Source organism: Ranitomeya imitator, chromosome 5, assembly GCF_032444005.1.
Source record: "Ranitomeya imitator isolate aRanImi1 chromosome 5, aRanImi1.pri, whole genome shotgun sequence".
Taxonomy (NCBI): Eukaryota; Metazoa; Chordata; class Amphibia; order Anura; family Dendrobatidae; genus Ranitomeya; species Ranitomeya imitator.
This window is the reverse complement of record NC_091286.1, coordinates 419,928,199-419,951,400: the sequence shown is the minus strand read 5'-3', so window position 1 is coordinate 419,951,400 and position 23,202 is coordinate 419,928,199. Positions and strand designations below refer to the sequence as shown.

Here is a 23,202-nt window from a genome sequence, read left to right as displayed (position 1 = left end):
CCCACATAGTATATAACACTGCCCACGTAGTACATAGCGGCCATGTAGTATATAACGCAGCCCACGCAGTATATAGCAATGTGGGCACTATATGCGTGGTTAAAAAAGACTTAAAATAAAAAATAAACATATACTCACCTTCCGAAGGCCCCTTGTAGTCCTGGCGCCTGTGTGCGGCGCATGCCGCAGCTTCCGGTCCCAGGATTGGTATGAGCGCAGGACCTGTGATGACGTCATGGCAGGTCCTTCTCGCATAGCATCCTTACCACCGGAACCCACCGCTTGCACTGCCGAGGACACCGCGCGCACGTCTGAGGGTGAGAATAACCTTTTTTTATTATTATTTGTAACATTAGATCTTTTTACTATTGATACTGCATACACAGCATCAATAGTAAAAAGTTGGTCACACAGGGTTAATAGCTGCGTTAATGGAGTGCGTCTCCCCCCAGGACATCGCAGCAAGGCGCGGGATGCGCCGCTAATCCTCCCAGGGACCCTTTTCAGACCCACTAGGTGTCTAACGGCCCTCACCACCCAGATTCTGTGCTCCCGGGACACTTCTGCCCGGACTGGCTTTATTATAAGGTTGTGCCTTAACAAGGGATCGGTCGTACACCCCCTACCACTGCCACTATTATGCATCTATGTCAAAGGACTTGAGTTTCTTTGCCTTTCAGTAACCCCATGAGTAAGACCTGGGAGGGTCGAAACGTCGGGGCGGCACGGTGGCACAGTGGTTAGCACTGCTGCCTTGCAGCGCTGGGGTCCTGGGTTCGAACCCCACCAAGGACAACATCTGCAAAGAGTTTGTATGTTCTCTCCGTGTTTGCGTGGGTTTCCTCCGGGCACTCCGGTTTCCTCCCACATTCCATAGACATACTGATAGGGAATTTAGATTGTGAGCCCCATCGAGGACAGTAATGATAATGTCTGTACAGCGCTGCGGAATATGTTAGCGCTATATAAAAATAAAGATTATTATTATTATTATTTCAAATGAATATGAATGTGGCAACCACTATTTTTTTTGTTTTGTTTTCTTCAATAAAATTGGCATACACCTTTTGCATCTTACCAGTCTTGAGTGTGCGGTAATCTTTTTTGAATGATTGACTTGACCTCACGGTCAGTTTACCAGCACCTCCTTGTCCCTGACCTGAGTGCACACCATTTTCCTTGTCCCCCTGGAGGGGAGTATGAAGCGGGCACTGACTGCGGGGAGGAAGGAGCGGCCATTTTGCCGCCGGACTGTGCCCGTCGCTGATTGATCGTGGGCGTTTTGCCATGACCAATCAGCGACTTGGATTTCCATGACAGACAGAGGCCGCGACCATTGAATATCCGTGACAGACAGACAGAAAGACAGACAGAAAGACAGACAGACGGAAGTGACCCTTGACAATTATATAGTAGACTAGATGGTGGCCCGATTCTAACGCATCGGGTATTCTAGAATATGTATGTATGTATATAGCAGCCACATAGTATATAGCACAGGCCACGTAGTATATAGGAGTGCTACATGGCCTGTGGTATATACCATGTGGCTGCTATACACATACATACATACATATTGTAGAATACCCAATGCGTTAATATAGGCCACGCAGTAAATAACACAGCCCACGTAGTATATACAGTAACACAGCCCACACAGTATATAGCAGCCACGCAGTATATAACACAGCCCACGTAGTATGTAACACTGGCCACGTAATATATAACACAGCCCACATGGTATCTAACAGTGGCCACGTAGTATATAGCACGCAGTATAGAACACAGCCACGTAGTATATAACACTGCCCACGTAGTATATAGCAGCCATGTAGTATATACCGCAGCCCACGCAGTATATAACACTGGCCACGTAATCTATAGCACAGCCCACGCAGTATAGAATACAGCCCACATAGTATCTAACACTGGCCAGGTAGTATATAGCAGCCACGCGGTATCTAACACAGCCCACGTAGTATACAGCAGTGGGGGCACCATATCCCTATAATAATAAAAATATATCCCTGTAATAATTAAAATAAAAAATAGTTATATACTCACCCGCCGGGATCCAGCGTAGATCCAGCGAACCTCTGGTGATGCGCGCGGCCTCCGCCATCTTTCGTTCCCAGGATGCATTGCGAAATTACCCAGATCACTTAGCGGTCTCGCGAGACTGCTAAGTCTTCTGGGTAATTTCGCAATGCATCTCTGGGAACGGAAGCTGGCGGCAGGTGCGAGTGGATTGTCGGACTACGGAAGGTGAGAATAGCAGGTTTTTTGTTTTTTTTTAATTATTTTTAACATTAGATGTTTTTTATATTGATGCTGCATAGGCAGCATCAATAGTAAAAACTTGGTCACACAGGGTTAATAGCGGCGGTAACTGAGTGAATTACCCGCGGCATAACGCGGTCCGTTACCGCTGGCATTAACCCTGTGGGGAGTACGGAGCGGGTGCCGGGCAGTGACTGCAGGGGATTAGGGAGGGACTAATCGGACTGTGGCCGTTGCTGATTGGTCGTGGCAGCCATGACAGGCAGCTGGCGAGACCAATCAGCGACTTGGATTTCAATGACAGACAGAGGCCGCAACCAATGAATATTCGTGACAGACAGAAAGACGGAAGTGACCCTTAGACAATTATATAGTAGATATTCCCATTTAACCCCTTTCTGACATCGGACGTACTATCCCGTCGAGGTGGGGTGGGCCCCCATGACCACGGACGGGATAGTACGTCCAGCGCGATCGGCGGCGCTCACGGGGGGAGCGCGGCCGGGTGTCAGCTGCCTATCGCAGCTGACATCCGGCACTATGTGCCAGGAGCGGTCACGGACCGCCCCCGGCACACTAACCCCTGGCACACCGCGATCAAAGATGATCGCGATGTGCCGGCGGTGCAGGGAAGCATCGCGCAGGGAGGGGGCTCCCTGCGGGCGTCCCTGAGCCCCCCGCAGCAACGCTCGAGCCCCGGATCCAAGATGGCCGCGGATCCGGGTCCTGTAGGGAGGGAGGTGGCTTCACAGAGCCTGCTCAGAGCAGGCACTGTGAAGGCTGCAGCGCTGCATGTCAGATCAGTGATCTGACAGAGTGCTGTGCACACTGTCAGATCACTGATATGTGATGCCCCATCCAAAACCCCCCCTCCCCCCCTCCCCGGGACAAAGTAAAAAAGTTTAAAAAAAAATTTCCAAATGTGTAAAAAAAAAAAAAATAATAATATTCCTAAATAATGAAAAAAAAATATATATTATTCCCATAAATACATTTCTTTATCTAAATAAATAAAAAACAATAAAAGTACACATATTTAGTATCGCCGCGTCCGTAACGGCCCGACCTATAAAACTGGCCCACTAGTTAACCCCTTCAGTAAACACCGTAAGAAAAAAAAAAAACGAGGCAAAAAACGACGCTTTATTATCATACCGCCGAACAAAAAGTGGAATAACACGCGATCAAAAGGACAGATATAAATAACCATGGTACCGCTGAAAGCGTCATCTTGTCCCGCAAAAAACGAGCCGCCATACAGCATCATCAGCAAAAAATAAAAAAGTTATAGTCCTGAGAATAAAGCGATGCCAAAATAATTATTTTTTCTATAAAATAGTTTTTATCGTATAAAAGTGCCAAAACATAAAAAAAATGATATAAATGAGGTGTCGCTGTAATCGTACTGACCCGAAGAATAAAACTGCTTTATCAATTTTACCAAACGCGGAACGGTATAAACGCCTCCCCCTAAAGAAATTCATGAATAGCTGGTTTTTGGTCATTCTGCCTCACAAAAATCGGAATAGAAAGCGATCAAAAAATGTCACGTGCCCGAAAATGTTACCAATAAAAACGTCAACTCGTCCCGCAAAAAACAAGACCTCACATGACTCTGTGGACCAAAATATGGAAAAAGTTATAGCTCTCAAAATGTGGTAACGCAAAAAATATTTTTTGCAATAAAAAGCGTCTTTTAGTGTGTGATGGCTGCCAATCATAAAAATCCGCAAAAAAACCCACTATAAAAGTAAATCAAACCCCCCTTCATCACCCCCTTAGTTAGGGAAAAATTAAAAAAATGTATTTATTTCCATTTTCCCGTTAGGGCTAGGGTTAGGGTTACGGCTAGGGTTAGGGCTAGGGTTAGGGTTACGGCTAGGGCTAGGGCTACAGTTTTGGTTGGGGCTAAAGTTACAGTTAGGGTTTAGATTACATTTACAGTTGGGAATAGGGTTGGGATTAGGGTTAGGGGTGTGTCAGGGTTAGAGGTGTGGTTAGGGTTACCGTTGGAATTAGGGTTAGGGGAGTGTTTGGATTAGGGTTTCAGTTATAATTGGGGGGTTTCCACTGTTTAGGCACATCAGGGGCTCTCCAAAAGCGACATGGCGTCCGATCTCAATTCCAGCCAATTCTGCGTTGAAAAAGTAAAACAGTGCTTCTTCCCTTCCGAGCTCTCCCGTGTGCCCAAACAGGGGTTTACCCCAACATATGGGGTATCAGCGTACTCAGGACAAATAGGACAACAACTGTTGGGGTCCAATTTCTCCTGTTACCCTTGGGAAAATACAAAACTGGGGGCTAAAAAATAATTTTTGTGGGAAAAAAAAGATTTTTTATTTTTACGGCTCTGCGTTATAAACTGTAGTGAAACACTTGGGGGTTCAAAGTTCTCACAACACATCTAGATAAGTTCCCTGGGGGGTCTAGTTTCCAATATGGGGTCACTTGTGGGGGGTTTCTACTGTTTAGGTACATTAGGGGTTCTGCAAACGCAATGTGACGCCTGCAGACCATTCCATCTAAGTCTGCATGCCAAATGGCACTCCTTCCCTTCCGAGCCCTCCCATGCGCCCAAACGGTGGTTCCCCCCAACATATGGGGTATCAGCGTACTCAGGACAAATTGGACAACAACTTTTGGGGTCGAATTTCTTCTCTTACCCTCGGGAAAATACAAAACTGGGGGCTAAAAAATAATTTTGGGGGGAAAGATTTTTTTTTTTAATTTTCACGGCTCTGCGTTACAAACTGTAGTGAAGCACTTAGGGGTTCAAAGCTCTCACAACACATCTAGATGAGTTCCTTAGGGGGTCTAGTTTCCAAAACGGTGTCACTTGTGGGGGGTTTCTACTGTTTAGGTACATTAGGGGCTCTGCAAATGCAATGTGACACCTGCAGACCATTCCATCTAAGTCTGCATTCCAAATGGAGCTCCTTCCCTTCCGAGCCCTCCCATGCGCCCAAACAGTGGTTCCCCCCCACATATGGGGTATCAGCGCACTCGGGACAAATTGGACAACAAATTTTGGGGTCCAATTTCTCCTGTTACCCTCGAGAAAATACAAAACTGGGGGCTAAAAAATAATTTTTGTGGGAAAAAATTTTTGTTTTATTTTTACGGCTCTCCATTATAAACTTCTGTGAAGCCCTTGGTGGGTCAAAGCGCTCACCACACATCTAGATAAGTTCCTTAGGGGGTCTACTTTCCAAAATGGTGTCACTTGTGAGGGGTTTCTACTATTTAGGTACATTAGGGGCTCTGCAAACGCAACATGGCGTCTCATCTCAATTCCTGTCAATTTTGCATTGAAAAGTCAAACGGCGCTCCTTCCTTTCCGAGCTCTCCCATCCGCCCAAACAGTGGTTTACCCCCACATATGGGGTATCAGCGTACTCGGGACAAATTGTACAACAACTTTTGGGGTCCAATTTCTTCTCTTACCCTTGTAAAAATAAAAAATTGGGGGCGAAAAGATAATTTTCGTGAAAAAATATGATTTTTTATTTTTACGGTTCTGCATTATAAACTTCTGTGAAGCACTGGGTGGGTCAAAGTGCTCACCACACCTCTAGATAAGTTCCTTAGGGGGTCTACTTTCCAAAATAGTGTCACTTGTGGGGGGTTTCAATGTTTAGGCACATCAGTGGCTCTCCAAACGCAACATGGCGTCCCATCTCAATTCCTGTCAATTTTGCATTGAAAAGTCAAACGGCGCTCCTTCCCTTCTGAGCTCTCCCATCCGCCCAAACAGTGGTATACCCCCACATATGGGGTATCAGCGTACTCAGGACAAATTGTACAACAATGTTTGGGGTCCATTTTCTCCTGTTACCCTTGGTAAAATAAAACAAATTAGAGCTGAATTAAATTTTTTGTGAAAAAAAGTTAAATGTTCATTTTTATTTAAACATTCAAAAAATTCCTGTGAAGCACCAGAAGGGTTAATAAACTTCTTGAATGTGGTTTTGAGCACCTTGAGGGGTGCAGTTTTTAGAATGGTGTCACACTTGGGCATTTTCTATCATATAGACCCCTCAAAATGACTTCAAATGAGATGTGGTCCCTAAAAAAAAAATGGTGTTGTAAAAATGAGAAATTGCTGGTCAACTTTTAACCCTTATAACTCCCTAACAAAAAAAAAATTTGGTTCCAAAATTGTGCTGATGTAAAGGAGACATGTGGGAAATGTTACTTATTAAGTATTTTGTGTGACATATCTCTGTGATTTAATTGCATAAAAATTCAAAGTTGGAAAATTGCGAAATTTTCATAATTTTCGCCAAATTTCCGTTTTTTTCACAAATAAACGCAGGTACTATCAAAGAATTTTTACCATTGTCATGAAGTACAATATGTCACGAGAAAACAGTGTCAGATTCACCGGGATCCGTTGAAGCGTTCCAGAGTTATAACCTCATAAAGGGACAGTGGTCAGAATTGTAAAAATTGGCCCGGTCATTAACGTGCAAACCACCCTTGGGGGTAAAGGGGTTAATGTACAGAATTTTGATACAAAAAAGGGAGAAACCTTCTCTTTTTCTATTATTAGACTGTTTAGATCCTTAAAATAAACCTTTCCCCACGCTGCTTAGTTTGTTGTATGTCGGGATAGTGAGAGCCTCACATCTTAGAATCGCAGGAAAAATATTCCCTTCTTATATTCTTCACCATTAAAAGTAGTGTGTAAATTGGGCACAACCCGCAGTCCTCACATAATCTGTATCATTTGAGCAGAGAGCTGCTGAATCTTCACTACACACTTGAGACAACCAATAAAAAGCATATTATACGTGTATGGGAAAGACACAGAGGGCCACATTTCTCTGCCAGTAATGCAATGTATAATATGCTGTTCGGGCCCTGCTTCCAAAGGCACTAATGAATGTAAAAAAGAGGGCCGGGCATCAGAACTATGTTAGTGACTCACCGCTGTACTATTCTACTTAGGAAAATGTCGGAAAACATCCTGCTGTTATTTTCAGCCTATGCCGCACTCAGTAACAGGGTGTGGGTCCTGTTGGATCTGGTGCATGATTCACTTTTTTTTTTTTTTTTTTAGGCAATCCATCAGCAGGTTTTTGCTATGTGTTCTGACAACAGGTAGGGACAGAGACACTGATTTCAGTGATGTACTACTTGGTTTACTGGGTGCAGTAGTTCTGAAAGAATCAGTTTTCTCTGTTGCAGATTTAGCAGAGCTCAGAATGTTCAGCCCTGTGTAACTCCGCCCACACCGCTGATTGGCAGCTTTCTGTGTACCCGCTATATTGACAGCTGCTTATCAATGGTGGTTAAGGGTTGGACCAGGAGACACAAGAAACCTAGTCCTCTCTAGTGACAACCTCCTGCTGATAAAACATTGATTTTATTTAAACAGCTTAACCCAGCCTAGTAAGTGGCACATCACTGTAATCAGGGTCTCTGCTTCTACATCTTGCTGCTCTCACCGCAAGATCTTGTACCATCCTCCCTTATCTGCAGTATACTTACATCTAGGGGTTCCCACTTTTTCTGTACTCTGTATTCTTGTATCAAGCACTCCCTCCATACCGTCACGTCCAGCATTAACCCCTGCACATGCGATTTCTTTTTTTTCCGTGTTTTCCTTTTTTCCTCCATTTCTTCCAAGAGCCATAATTTTGTATTTTTCCATACACCTAGCCATGCTTGCTTGTTTTTTTGTGGGATGAATTGCACTTTTGATTAAAAAAATTTGTAAGAAAAAAAATTTGCTTGTCACCATTTTCCAAGAACTGTAATGTTTAAATTTTTGGGATGCATGTCTGTGATTCCTTTTTATTTTTTTGCTCCCTGAGTATCGTAGACTTTTTTTTACTGATACCATGTTTGAGATAGATATAATATTTTGATCGCCTCTTATTCCATTCTATTGCAATGTTGCGACAGGAGTAAAAGCCTAGTTCTGGCGTTATTGATTTTTTTTTTCCTCTTTACCTTGTTTACTGTTCAGATTAATTCATTTTATATTTTGGTCATGTTATTTTTTAATGGAGCGAAAAGTGGGTGATTTGAAGGCATTAAAAAACACAAACAAAAAACTACTCTCCCCGTATTTAACCCCTTAATAACCACCAGTACGTCTTAACTGAACTGAGATATGAGAATAACCTCCCCATACAAGAGACAACCCAGCAGCTGTCGGCTGTCCACTATAGCTGATAACTTGCTGCATCAGCCAGGATCATTGTTGTCATCGTCCATATCTGTTTAACCCCTTAGATGCTGCTGTCAATAGTAACTACATCATATAAATGGTTAACAGAGTGTGGGGGCTTCCTCTTTAACTCCATCGACACCCTGAGATCATGATTGTGTGGTCCTGATGTTTGTCATGGCAATTCATGGCCAAATAGCGGCCTTAGTCTGCCCTCTATAGTAACCTGTTCCCTAACTGGTGACAGGTGGTAAAATACAATTTTTCATTCCTGTTATGTCACTTTGCATTAATTTCTGAAAAGCACCTGAAGGGTTAATAAACTACCTGACAGCAGTTTTCAATATGTCAGGGGGTGCTGTTTTTAAAATGGTAACAATTTTTGGGGATTCCAATATATAGGACCCCCCAAAGCCACTTCAAACTGGATGGGTCCATAAAAAAGTACATTTTGTAAATTTCCTTAAAAAAATGACAAATTGCAGCTACATTTTTAAACCTCCTGAAATGCTAACAAAATAAAATTTCACAAACGGTGCTAATATAAAGCCTGAGGGAAATGTTATTTATTAATGTTTTTCTGTGATATGTGGTATCTGGATTAAAGGGATAATCATTCAAAGTTTGAAAATCGCTATTTTTTTTTCTCATTTTTGTCAAATTTCTGATATTTTCTATAAATAAACACATAACATTTACCTAAATTTATCAATATCATAAATTATAATGTGCCACAAAAAAGCAATCTCAGAATCACTAGGACATGTTGAAGAGTTCCAGAGTTATTGCCGCATAAAGCGACACTGGTCAAATTTTTTAAAAAATTGGTCCTGTCTCTAAAGTGTTAATAGTCCTTTTATGGGACATTAAGCTGCAATCACCTGATCTCTTCTGCTATACATAGCAGTATCTCAGCACTGCTATGTAAATCTAAAATCACAATCTCCTATGAACGCCAACCACAGGCTGGATTTCACAGGGGGATCATCAGCAGACCCCCAGCTGCCATGACCAGGGCTGTGGAATTGCTAAGCCAACCTCACAGCACTGGTCACTACTGAGCATGTGCATAAAGTGCAGCACAGATTCATCTCCGCTAAAAGCCGAGATCCTCAGATCAGAAACAGAATAGATATTTATAGGACATTTCCCAAATTCTTCTGAAAACATTTACAGCGCATCCTGCATTGATATACTGTACCCAATTTATTATATATTTTAGGAGTCAGTGCATTTTATACCGACTTCACCAGAATGGACACTGACTTTACAGCCCTGGTCATGACAACTCATCGGCGCCCCACGATCACTGCTGCGCCAATGGGAGCATACAATGACATTCCCCATGCCAATGTGTGTTAAATGCCACTGTCAGAAATTAACAGCAAGATTTAACAGGTTAACATAAGTGGGAAAAGATGCAGGGTTGGCACGTGAGCCCGCATCAAAGGCAGGGACTCAACCTTTGACATACAAGTGCATCAAAGGTTGTGAAAGGGTTAAGCAACACTTCTAGCTGGTGGTATCATCCTATCTCCAGCCTAAAATATTACCCGGCCAGTATATGTGCATCCAGATCTGCTCTTCTCACAGTCCACTATCTGCAGACCTGCTTTTCGGCCTGTATATGTGCATCCAGATCTGCTCTTCTCACAGTCCACTATCTGCAGACCTGCTGTTCGGCCAGTATATGTGCATCCAGATCTGCTCTTCTCACAGTCCACTATCTGCAGACCTGCTTTTCGGCCTGTATATGTGCATCCAGATCTGCTCTTCTCACAGTCCACTATCTGCAGACCTGCTGTTCGGCCTGTATATGTGCATCCAGATCTGCTCTTCTCACAGTCCACTATCTGCAGACCTGCTTTTCGGCCTGTATATGTGCATCCAGATCTGCTCTTCTCACAGTCCACTATCTGCAGACCTGCTGTTCGGCCTGTATATGTGCATCCAGATCTGCTCTTCTCACAGTCCACTATCTGCAGACCTGCTGTTCGGCCAGTATATGTGCATCCAGATCTGCTCTTCTCACAGTCCACTATCTGCAGACCTGCTGTTCGGCCTGTATATGTGCATCCAGATCTGCTCTTCTCACAGTCCACTATCTGCAGACCTGCTTTTCGGCCTGTATATGTGCATCCAGATCTGCTCTTCTCACAGTCCACTATCTGCAGACCTGCTGTTCGGCCTGTATATGTGCATCCAGATCTGCTCTTCTCACAGTCCACTATCTGCAGACCTGCTGTTCTGCCTGTATATGTGCATCCAGATCTGCTCTTCTCACAGTCCACTATCTGCAGACCTGCTGTTCGGCCTGTATATGTGCATCCAGATCTGCTCTTCTCACAGTCCACTATCTGCAGACCTGCTGTTCGGCCAGTATATGTGCATCCAGATCTGCTCTTCTCACAGTCCACTATCTGCAGACCTGCTTTTCGGCCTGTATATGTGCATCCAGATCTGCTCTTCTCACAGTCCACTATCTGCAGACCTGCTGTTCGGCCAGTATATGTGCATCCAGATCTGCTCTTCTCACAGTCCACTATCTGCAGACCTGCTTTTCGGCCTGTATATGTGCATCGAGATCTGCTCTTCTCACAGTCCACTATCTGCAGACCTCCTGTTCGTAGCTGTTGCCATCTTTCTGCGTTAACACCAGGTCTAGCACACAGCCAAAAGCCAGTCATCCCCAGTTGGATAGTTGGGGACGTTTGTGGCCTCCATTCTGTGCTTGGGTTTTAGCCGCTGGGTTTATTTCTGTATCTGTTTCAATCTGTATCAGCAATTTCACAAGTATACCGGAGACAAGATCGCAACTTACATATATTTTCTGATGTGTCAACCACCGTCTTCCTCCAAGTTAAATCTGCTGCTATGATATTTTGTATAGCGTCGGACATGATCGTTGCCGTGATGTATGCTTCTATCTGTGGGCGTTGTAATGGAGCCGGGTTAGCTGAGCACACCGCAAATGACAATTTACACTAATCAAGAAACTTATTTTTAATGTTTTTTCCCCATTAACCACAAAGAAAGGTGTTTTATGTACAGAACATCTTGTTATGATGGCTGTCCATGATATAATCTCAAAATAAGCCATATACAGCTGTACAAGATAACCGCTATAATGACAGGTACTGCAGAGATCCAAGTAGTAGGGGCTCTTTAAAGGGAGCCTGTCATGTTGAAAACAGGATCTAAGCTGCCGGCAGAATGTTATAGAAGCTAATATATAATGTTATTTTTTGGGGGGGATGTTTCATTTTGTTTATTGAAATCCCTGGTGTTTGCATGCTTATGATTCCAGTGGGGGTCCTTTTCAGTGATTGACAGTCTTCCTGTGTGACTCTGTATACAGAGTTCGGTGATGATCAGAGTGGGACTCCTGTCCATTCTAGCACCAATAAAATACAAGTTATACTGAATCTTTCCCAATAAACCTATGTATCATTCTGCCCAGCTTCTTCCCTATACCATGCTGTGCACAGATCATATCCTGACAGCTGACTTATGCTTTCCAACCCATGGGCAGCATAATAAGACCCTGGCTCTGCCATTTCAGCCAGGAATGCTTTTACTCTGAAAAGCGACAATGTGCTGTACCTCTAGTCTGTTTATTATCTATAGGACTACAAGAGAAAGAACACAGCACTTCCGACTGTTTCCGACCATCCCATACATAGACCATGAATGGAGCGGAGATTTGACATGCTGACAGGGTTCTGTATAGCCCCATTCTCAGGATCGCTTTATTTGTTTATTTTCCTATATAATGTTTTTGAGTTGTTCGGCAATGAACTCTTCTCACAAGACTGGTGTGGTTGTGTCTGATACGTGGTGACACTCCATAGCAGGGCACATAGCCAGGAATCCTAGATGAAGGGTGCTCTTAGCTGCAGCTATATTTATCCACCCAGGTGTCAGGCCACCCCGGGGCGTATTACACAGCATACCAGATATGCCCACGCTAGCTTCCAGCTGCTATACATGCAACTTATGAAAAGTAACCTATGGCAATAATCAACTTAAAGCCGCGATCAAAGGCGATTTACAGTATGTGTTCCAGGACTGGCAATGGCATGGGTGCTCCAGACTAAAAATACACTCCTTTGACTCCTTAGCTGAAAAATGTAAGAACCAAATCACTTTAGTCCCCAAATGTAATTAAAGGGGTCGGTCAGGACTTTAACATTGAGGGCCTACCCTTGGAATAGGTCATCAGTGTCTGATCGGTGGGGTGCGACACTCGGCAATCTCACCAATCTGCTATTCTGCCGAGTTCTGCACATTCGCCCCTATGCCCCGGATGTGCAGCACCAAGCGCTGATGGAGCTGTGCTGTTCCACTCCCTACTGAGCACTTTCAGCTGGCATTTACATATAAAGAAAACCGTGGATTTCTCTGGAATAAGACTTTGGGTCACAGATATGCAGTTATCAGTTTATTCAGCTTCCTATGACCTACATGCCCTTATAGACGGCTTAGGAGGGGTGATCGTACTGTCAGATTAGCTTTCATGGTATTTAGACAGTGTCTCCCCTCTTCATTAGTCCCATCAGACTTCCCCTCCCAATCTCACCGTTATGTCAGAGCTCTTCCAGTATTTACAGCCTCTCCACTTTCCACCTTGTACTTACAGTATAACCACTAAACAGTATCAACATACTTGTTCTTCACGGGATCTTTTTAGATTACATTGCTCTTATGTTTGATTATCTTGAGGGTTTAGGGCAGGGTTGGGAACATTTACAGCCCCTGGGCAAATTACTGAGGACCACAGTTCTCGGTCCAGGGATTGCATGGCTCAGGCCGACCCCTTTAATTGCTCTTGACACTGTGCACATGCAGTGAAGTCCTGAAGTGTGCCATCAGCAGAATGTTCAATGTGGGCAGGGTCAGTGCGCTCTCCACTCCAGTCTCCCATTAACAGCCCCTCCTATGATGTATATGCTCCAGTCCCAGCATCTCCTCTGTAATGTATGTGCTGCAGCTCCAGTGTCTCCTATGTGATGTATATAGCAGTCAGGACAACCCCTTCTTGATCAAAATGTTTGACCCCCACGCCCCAATAAAATAATAAGAGTTATGCTTTCCAACCGTGCCGTCGCCATTCCCATGGTGTTGGCACTCGCGGTCCCAGGGCTCCCCTGCTGTTGTGACATGTAACGACAGCGCCCAATCAGCACTAGTGTCACTGTCCCACCTTCGGACACATCAAACATGAAGCGGAAGTCAGCGCTGCAGATGATCTGACTTCCTCTTCATCCTCAAATTGACAGGAGGCGGGCACCGTGATGCCAACGCGGACTGGGTGCCGGCATCACATTTGAGAACAGCACAGGAGCCCTGGGACCGCGAGTGCTGACGCCACTGGAACAGCGTCAGCGCGGGAGGTGAGTATAAGCTTTATTATTTTAAGGGGTATGATGAGAAGTGGTCCAAGTAGTGGTTAACTTCTTTGATTAAATGTTTGACCAAATATAGCTGGATGAATTTCAAGTTGATAATTTTGTATGGCCCCCGAGTGATGGTATAAATATCTCAATGGCCCCTGGCCGTAAAAAGGTTCCCCGCCCCTGGTTTAGGGGTTTTGGGTATTTGAATTCCTCAGTGCCTGGTAACTCTGCTTGTACAATGCAGTAGCCAAACCTGGCCTTAGAACTCCAGAAGACATATGGTCAGCATCTTATGCAACTACCAGATGGGATCTGCCTAATTGTCAGTAATTCCTTGACCGTTCAAGGGCCTTTCAGAGTAGAAGGATTGGGACTCTTAGATCATCACCACTAACTGCTGTCATCTCCTTACTTTCCACCAGTAAATGTGTCTTCCTCTTCCTACTACATGATTTTGTAATAACTGTGGAAACTAAGCATATGAACTTTTCAGCATAACAGTAGCACGGCTGTATTGGTGATGAATTGCCTATCTTTTCAATAGGTGGATAGAAAACATATGATACATCTATACAGACCTCCACCACACGCCCTCTCATATCTACGTAATGGAGCTTCAGAACACTACAAAGCTTGGTTCTCGCAAGAGAAGAAAAGATGTCTTGGGTCCCAATGGGACAACAGATGAAGATTCTTTGCCTACAAAGATTCCCCGTCAAATGACAGTAAGTATTACTGTTTTTATTGCAACATTTTCAGAAATTGACATGTACTTAAAGGAGTGTGCTATGAAATTTTCCAGTGTGATAATATAAAAAAAATATAACTGCATTGTCAAAACCTGTGCAAACCCAACAGTTCTGCCATCACACCCATCCTGCAGCTGGTCACTTGTCACTCATCATTCACGTGAGAGCACTAGTCAAGTGCTATACATGGCAAAATCAGCTATAAGGCCTGTGATTGGCTGCAACAGTCACATGAATGATGTATAACGTGACCAGCAATGCTGGATTGGGAAGTATCAGAGGGGAATGATCGTTCTATTATGATGTACCCATATTGCCTAAAAAATTTTAAAAAATCACTGAATACCTTTTTAACTTTCCTATTTGCATACCTGAAGTATTTCCTGAAGCAAACTGCTGTGCTTGTCTAAAATTCCTCCAGGACTACACTATCCCTTTAAGGTGATAGGTTCCTATGTTGTGAGAATTATAACTCATTTTATAGTGTCTCCTTTGGAGTCACAGCGCTTAGATAGTGTTAAGGCAGATATAGAAGAACCTGGTGCTACTTATTAGTTGCTCTTACTGCATGCTTCCCAATTACACAATCCAGACCCCTTGCTGTACACTGATGAGGGGCAAACGCCCCAAAACACGTGTCTGGTTTGGCTTTTTATCCAAAGTCATGTGACTGCTCACTAAAGGGGTTATCCACTACTAGGTCAAATCCTTGTTCAAAATGTTTGGCCTCATAAAATAATAAACCTTATACTCGCTTCCCGTGCTGGCGCACCTTCACACAAATCAAACATGAAGAGGAAGTCCGGCCTGGAGCTGATCTCGGATGACTTCTCCCTTCTCAATTCGACAGGAGGTGGAGACGGTGACTCCAGCGCAGATTGGGCGCCAGTGTGACGTGGCACAACACCGCACGGCAGCCCCAGGAAGACACCGTGGGAACGGCGCCAGCATGAGAATTTAGTATAGGCTTTAATATTTTATGGAGGCCAAGCAAACGGTATGAGAAGTTGTCCAACTAGTGGACGACTTCTTTAAAGGGTCATTATTGCTACTCTCAATATATGGCACAAGAGTTCTAGTCCTTTTCCACCCTGAAGAGAATATTTGCATATGCAGGATATTAATACAAGTCGAAACCCTGATAGAGGATCACTAGAGGGATCAATTTTGTGGTTCTCAGAACGGAGTTTTCAACAATCCATCTTGTTCTAAGGGGCTCTAGCCACTTGATCACATTTTTTATGTGGTGAGCAGCATTAGGTTTGACCTTGCCATACAGTAATATTGCTTTCATACTTGGATTACTTGCGATTTTATGATGTGACTTTATAAAATTAGATAAATTATCCAGAGGTTGGTGGAAAATAGCCACCCCTCACTATGATTAGCCATCAGTGTTGCCGGAAAACAAGCATTCACATGGCTAGTCTGCGGATGGGTACGTGGAGTAACTGTACATCACTTTTAACCATTAACTAATAATAATGGGCTCTCATTTAATAAGAAGACTTACCCACACAGACTGGTGCATGATGCCATAATGAGCGCCAAACAAAACCGTAAATCACTTCTTAGGCTGGATTCACACTGCGTCAATGGTGTCCGTTGGAGGGACTACGTTACACCGCGGCATAAACGTGGTGTAACGTAGTCCGTTACGGCCGTCTTTGACTGCAATGTCGGACGCTTCGCTGTGGGCGTGCGCTAGGGATGTGCTGTCATTGAGTGACGGACCCGGAGACGCGGGCTGCAGCGTTTCCGGGTCCGTCACTGCTAGCGCAGATAGAGCTAGCAGATGCTCTATCTACGCTAGCGCGATGCAAATGCCAGCACTTGCGTTACAGTAGCCCGTTAGCGTATGTGCTGAACGGGCTGCTGCTAACGCAGTGTGAGCCCGGCCTTAGATGGTATGTAGTAGGCAGGCGCCTGCACCCCATCAGCTATTGCTAAGGACTGTCCGTTCTTTAGCCAAAATGAGAAAATATAGTTTTCCAGGTCATCCACCTGACAGCATCATGGAGGTTGTCCTTCTTATCCATAGTGGGACAGGAAACCACGAGAGTATAAAAAGGACCCTCCCCCTACCAACCATCAGTGATTTTCCAAAGTACCACATCTGGATGGATGCAAAAAGAATAGTTTATTCAAATAACAAAACAAGATACAAATGTTACATCACATTAGTTTTTAGTGATTTCGCATAGGGAGGGAACTAGTAGTGCTGTCAGGATGGATTCCTGGAAATACAATTACTGGTAGGTCCAATTACCGTTTTCCAGGTTATCCACCTGACAGCACCCTGGAGAAGTACCAAAGCAGATTGGTTCTTAGGGTGGGACTACTGCCTGGAGTACCTTCCTGCCAAACCCTAGTTGTGTCGACATTACATCTAGTTTATAATGTTTGGAAAAGGTACTGAGATTAGACCAGAACGCGGCGTTGCAAATTTGATCTGCTGAAGCCCCCCTCCCCCCGTCCCCGCCCATGACGCTGCCATTGATCTAGACGAATGTGCCTTGACACTGTCTGGGGGATTCTTTCCCTCAATTTTATAGGCAGAAATAATCGTGGATCTAATCCACCTTGCGATAGTAGATTTAGACGCTTTTCTACCTCTGTTTGGGCCTGTGAATTGAACAAAAAGATTATTATCCTGTCTCCAGGGTGCAGTCGCTTCTAGATATTTAAGGACTGTTTCTCTAACATCTAGGTTATGGTAGAACATTTCCTTTTGATTTTTAGGTGACTGGAAGAATGAGGGAAGTATGACCTCCTGATTCGTATTCGACTGAGATCACTTTCGGGAGAAAGGCGGGATCAAGTTTCAAAACCAACCTGTCGTTAAAGACCTGTAAATAAGGATCCTGGATAGAAAGAGCCTGGAGTTCACCCAGTCTCTTTGCCGAAGTGATGGCTACAAGAAAAACCGTTTTTAGGGACAATTTACTAATCTCTAGTTCGCTCCCTCAATCATACGGATGTTTACATAGTACATTAAGGACCAGATTTAGGTCCCACGGTGGGACAGTTTTTCTTATTAAAGGTTTTAATCTCGCAACCGCTCTGGAAAAACGACTTATCCAGGGATGGGACGATAATGTAGAGTCGTAAAAAACACTAAGAGCCGCTATTTGCGCCCTTAAAGTACTGGGCTTAAGACATGCTTTAAAACCCGATTGTAAGAAGTCAAGGATTTTAGGAATATTGGGGTGATCAGGATCAACTGTCGCCTCTCCACAAAAGCTGCAGAATTTTTTCCAAATTTTAGTATAGATGTAAGAAGTTACCGGCTTCCTACTTGCTTGTAGTGTGGAAATAACCCCATCCGACAAGCCTTTTGCTTTCAGAACCTGGCGTTCAGGATCCATGCTGACAACCGAAGAGCTTCTGGATTCTGGTGGAAAATAGGTCCCTGATAAAGAAGGTCTCTCCTCCGAGGAAGAAAGATTGGTCTTTCCGTTGACATCTTCTTTAATAGGGGGAACCAACTTCTTGGCCAGAACGGTACTACAAGAAGGACTCTGGCTTTGTCTTCTACGATTTTCCTGAGAATTTTTGGTACTAACACCAGAGGAGGGAATGCGTACAACAGACCTCTGCTCCATGACTGGGAAAAAGCATCGATCCCAGCTGGGTTCTCTTGAGGGTTCAGTGAGTAAAAGGTGTTGACCTTTGCATTCTGTCTTGTTGCAAAGAAGTCTATGTCCGGATTTCCCCAATGATGGCATAAGTCCGTAAATACTTTGTCGTTCAGTTCCCATTCGGTCGACAAGACTGTCTTCCTGCTTAGGAAGTCCGGTTTCTGGTACCTTCTAGATGTACTGCCGAAACCAAGAGCACTCTCTTCTCTGCCTATTCGAAGATTTGCTCTGCCACGTTCTGCAGAACCAAGTGCCTCGGACTACCCTGGTGACGAAGAAAAGCTACTGCTCTTGTGTTGTCCGATAGCACTTTCACATGTTTGTTTTCCACCCAGGACTGGGCAGAGGATAGAACTTTCCAGACTGCAAGTAGCTCCTTGCTGTCCTTCCAACTCCACATACCCTGGTAATACCTTTCCTGAATATGTCCTCCGCAGCCTTGCTGGCTTGCGTCCGTGGTAGTTACGACTTCAGGCAAATGAATCCAAGCCACCCCTTTCTTCAGATTTTTGGGATTTGTCCACCAGCGTAAGGAGGTCTTTACTCGAGGTGACAGATGAAATACCTTGTCCAATGACCCGTCTTCTGTCCCAGGAGACGAGAATCGCTTGTTGAAGACGACGGGAGTAAAACGGACTCCAATTTACGCAAGGTATGCAGGACGTCATCAGTCCCAGGACCTTCATGATGGATACTCTGTTCTTCGTGAACTGACAAACTTTGTTTATTATGCCGATAATTTTCCTTCTGGTAAAAAAGACATTCTTACACTTAAGTCTAGTATGACACCAAGAAATGTTATTCTCTGTTTGGGTACTAGATCGGATTTTGACCAATTTACGATCCACCCCAAATTCTGCAGTGGAGATCAAAGACTGACAGTCGGTCCTGAGCTGATTTACCGTGTCTGCTATTACCAGGAAGTCGTCCAAATAAGGGACAACTATTATGTCCTGATACCTTAGGTAGGCCACTACCTCTATCATAATTTTTGTAAAAACCCTTGGGGCTGAGGCTAGGCCGAACGGTAGGCAGCAAAACAGGAAAATGGAAGATCCTGCCTTCTTTTTCTACTGCAAACCTGAGATCTTTCTGGTGGCCTGGGTAAATTGGGACGTGGTAGTATGCACTCTTTAAATCTAGAGTGCACATTACCACTTCTTTTCCTAAGAGGGGAATCGTGGATTTTATAGATTCCATTTTGAACCTCTTGTATTTTACCCATGTGTTTAGATGTTTGAGATTTGTGATTGTCCTTGATTCTCCGGAGGGCTTTATTATGGAAAACAGACTCGAATAAAACCCCTGTCCTATTTCTTGGGGAGGTACCGGAATGATTGCAGCTGTTTTTAGAAGATCCTGAATGTCTACCCACATGGGAGAGGATGAAACGAGGTGGGAGCTGGAATTTTTGTGGGGGAGATGAGGAGAACTCTATCCTGTATCCCTGAGATCAGTTGTAGGACCCACGGGCTTGTGGTAATCTCTTGCCAACCCCTCAGGAACCTGGTCAGGCGCCCCCCCTACTCTGGTGGCATCATTTCCTGTGGTATCCCGAGGTCGAACCTGAAAAAATCGACTCTACCTCTGGTTCTAGTATCCCCTCCTTTTGGATAGCTCCACCTCCCTTGCTTCCCATTTCCCCCTATAGTCAGTTCTCTGGTTAAAACGGGGCCTACGAAAGGGCTGAAATTTTTTGTGCTTATCCTCCGGAAACCCCTTCTTTTCGTCTGAAGCCTTCTCTAAAATATCATCCAGAACTAGGCCAAAAACTCTTCCACCTGAAAATGGGATAGCACAAAGCTTATTTTTAGAATGCATATCCCCCGACCAGTTTTTGAGCCAGATGGCTCTTCTGGCTGCGTTTGATAAGGACTGACTCCTGGCCGTGAACCTCACTGACTCTGCAGAAGCGTCTGCAAGAAAATCTGTGGCCATTTTTAGAAGGGGTAGGGATTTCAATATAGACTCTCTAGGGCAGTGTTCCCCTAGTCCGGTCCTCAAGAGCCACCAACAGGTCATGTTTTCAGGATTTCCGTAGTATTGCACAGGTGATAATTGCATCACCTGGACAGGAAAGCATTCAATGACCTGTGCAATACTAAGGAAATCCTCAAAACATGACCTGTTGGTGGCTCTTGAGGACCGGACTTGGGGAACACTGCTCTAGGGGTTTTGGATGATAAATAATAATAATCTTTATTTTTATATAGCGCTAACATATTCCGCAGCGCTTTACAGGTTGCACACATTATCATCGCTGTCCCCGTTAGGGCTCACAATCTAGGTTCCCTATCAGTATGTCTTTGGAATGTGGGAGGAAACCGGAGTACCCGGAGGAAACCCACGCAAACACGGAGAGAACATACAAACTCTTTGCAGATGTTGTCCTTGGTGGGGTTTGAACCCAGGACTCCAGTGCTGCAAGGCTGCTGTGCTAACCACTATGCCACAGTGCTGCCCATGATGATGACAGTTGATCAAATCATCTATCCAAAGGTGCATAGATTGCGCCACTGATGTTGCCGCTATATTCGCACGTATCACAGCTGCTGAACTTTCCCAGGTTCTTTTCAAGAGACCATCTGCCTTCCTATACATAGGCTCCTTTAGGTTAGAAGAGTCTTCAAAAGGAATGGCAGTTCTCTTGGAGACTCGGGCTAATGGAATGTCTATTTTGGGAATGTCCTCCCAGTCTTTAACCTCTTCCGAATCAAAAGGAAGGCGAAGTTTAAAGTCTTTGGGAATAGTCAGACGTTTCTCTGCCTCCTCCCACTCTTCTAGAATCATAGACCGTATATGAGAGTTCACAGGGAAAACTTTAGAGGTCTGAGTACGTAACCCGCCAAACATTTCATCCTGGACTGAACAAGATGTTGGCGGTTCCTCAATCTGCATGGTGCGTCTCACTGCACCTAGTAACTCGTCTGTGTCCACAGAAGAGAATAAATACCTCTTCCCTCTTTCTGGAGGATCTCTATACTCATCCTCCTCCAGATCAGACTCGGACAAAACTCCTTCAGAAGAGGAATCCGAATCTCTCATCCTCTTCCTGGATAGACTTTCAGGCTGCATGGGTTGAGGGACAACAAGGCCAGACACCGACGCCTGCACCTCCTCTCTGATAATAGTCCTCATCCTCGACATAAGAGAGGCCTGTTCTTCTCCCACGATGCGATTAGTGCATGCCTCACATAGGGGTTTTTGCCATGAGTCTTTCAGCCTTATAGAACAAATAGGGCACTTCCTATTTTTCACTGACTTTCACTTCTTTTTTTATCCGTAGAAGTAGAGGTGCCCTATGAAACAGAAGTGACCCTGTCTTAGATAACTGCACACTGGTGGGTGGGTGGTGGGAATTTAGTGATAACCCCTTCTTAGGGTACTCACATGCACCTGGCTTAGGTGAGGAAATGGAGAGACCATTCTCTACATGAATACACCAGACACATAATTGCAAGTCTTCTGTACTCTGTCTTCAAGAGTTAATACTACCTGGTTATATGATGTTATGGGGGTCTGATATCTGAGACCACTACCATTCATTACATGACCTATTTCCCCAGCATATCAGTGGCCGGTGCAAGGAGTTGCAGTACTGCCCTCTCCATGTTTGTGGGGGTCTCCGCAGTCACGCCATAAAGGGATTGTGCATCCTATTGTTAAACCATTAGTTTATTACATGGACACAAGCCATTCAGTTAGGTCCAACGCTCTACTAGACAATATAAATAATGTTTGTGCCTCTGTGTGCATGTTTCCAATTATGCTGCCCTTAAACTGTACACTCTCATTCTGGCGACCATTCCACTTGTCAGAATGATTGTACTGACTGTTGTAGCCATATAATGGCATAGGCTAAAGGGAATCTGTCAGCACACAATGAATGCTGTAACAAAGCCGAGGTGCTCGGTGCACCCTTGCCGTAGCCAAATAAGTGTACCATCCCATCTATTGCCAGCGTTCTGTGGCTCTATAAAGCCAGAACTGTTAATCACATTAGGGGCACTAGCTAGGAGGAAAACAAGTAGGTGGGAAGGTGCACTCAAATATTTGGCCACACCAAGGGTGCACCTATAATTTGTTGAACAGTCATTCTGTGCTAAGAAGGGTTATTCTATCTTCAGATGAATACTGTCAGATTAGTTCTTGTAAACACTAGCACTTTTGCAATTTACTGTTTCTTAAAATTTGTATCTGTTCTTGAGAAATTAATTCTTTTTCTTTTTTTTTATTTATCTTTTGTATACAACTCGTTGCTCGGTAACCGACCATCACTGATGTTTATCAGCGGTGGCCAAGCATGCAAGTGGAGTGCAATGTTGGTGTTTTATCCCAGCCAACTTTAGCGCAGTGCGTACAAGGTACACAGAAGTGGTGGTCGGTCTCCTAGGCAATGAATTGTAAATGAGAAAAATGTGAATATCTCAAGAACAACTGCAAATCAACAGTAAGTGGCACAAATACTTTATTTTACAAGCACTATCCAACAATATCAATTGATGAATCTGGGAATAACCCTAAGGCTATATTCACACTTAGCGGTTTTTACCGCGGAACCGCCGCGATTTTGATGCTGCGGATCCGCAGCAGTTTCCATAGCGTTTACAGTAAAATGTAAACCCTATGGAAACCGCAAACCGCTGTGCACATGCTGCGGGAAAAACCGCGCGGGAACGCAGCGGTTTACAACCCGCAGCATGTCACTTCTTTGTGCAGAATCGCTGCGATTCTGCACCCATAGGAATACATTGAACCGCTTACTTCCCGCATGGGGCTGTGCCCACGTTGCGGGAAGTAAGCGGATAATGTGCGGGTGGTACCCGGGGTGGAGGAGAGGAGACTCTCCTCCAGGCCCTGGGAACCATATTTGGGGTTAAAAAATAAAAAATCTGGTTATACTCACCCTCTGATGTCCGGAGCTCCTGGGCGCTGCACGCGGCTGTCCGGTCAGAGTT

The 23,202-nt window shown here is 44.5% G+C and overlaps 1 protein-coding gene across 3 annotated transcripts in view; it reads left to right on the top strand.

Moving 5' to 3' along the window:
• The window catches only part of PCYT1A (phosphate cytidylyltransferase 1A, choline), a 59,855-nt gene that overhangs the window by 13,138 nt on the left and 23,515 nt on the right, over positions 1 to 23,202 (top strand). For all 3 annotated transcript variants that reach the window (XM_069727067.1, XM_069727069.1, XM_069727068.1), the window contains exon 2: positions 14,399 to 14,579. In XM_069727067.1, the coding sequence (XP_069583168.1) occupies positions 14,463 to 14,579 (117 nt within the window). In that variant the 5' untranslated portion in view covers positions 14,399 to 14,462. The remainder of the gene's footprint in view (positions 1 to 14,398; positions 14,580 to 23,202) is intronic.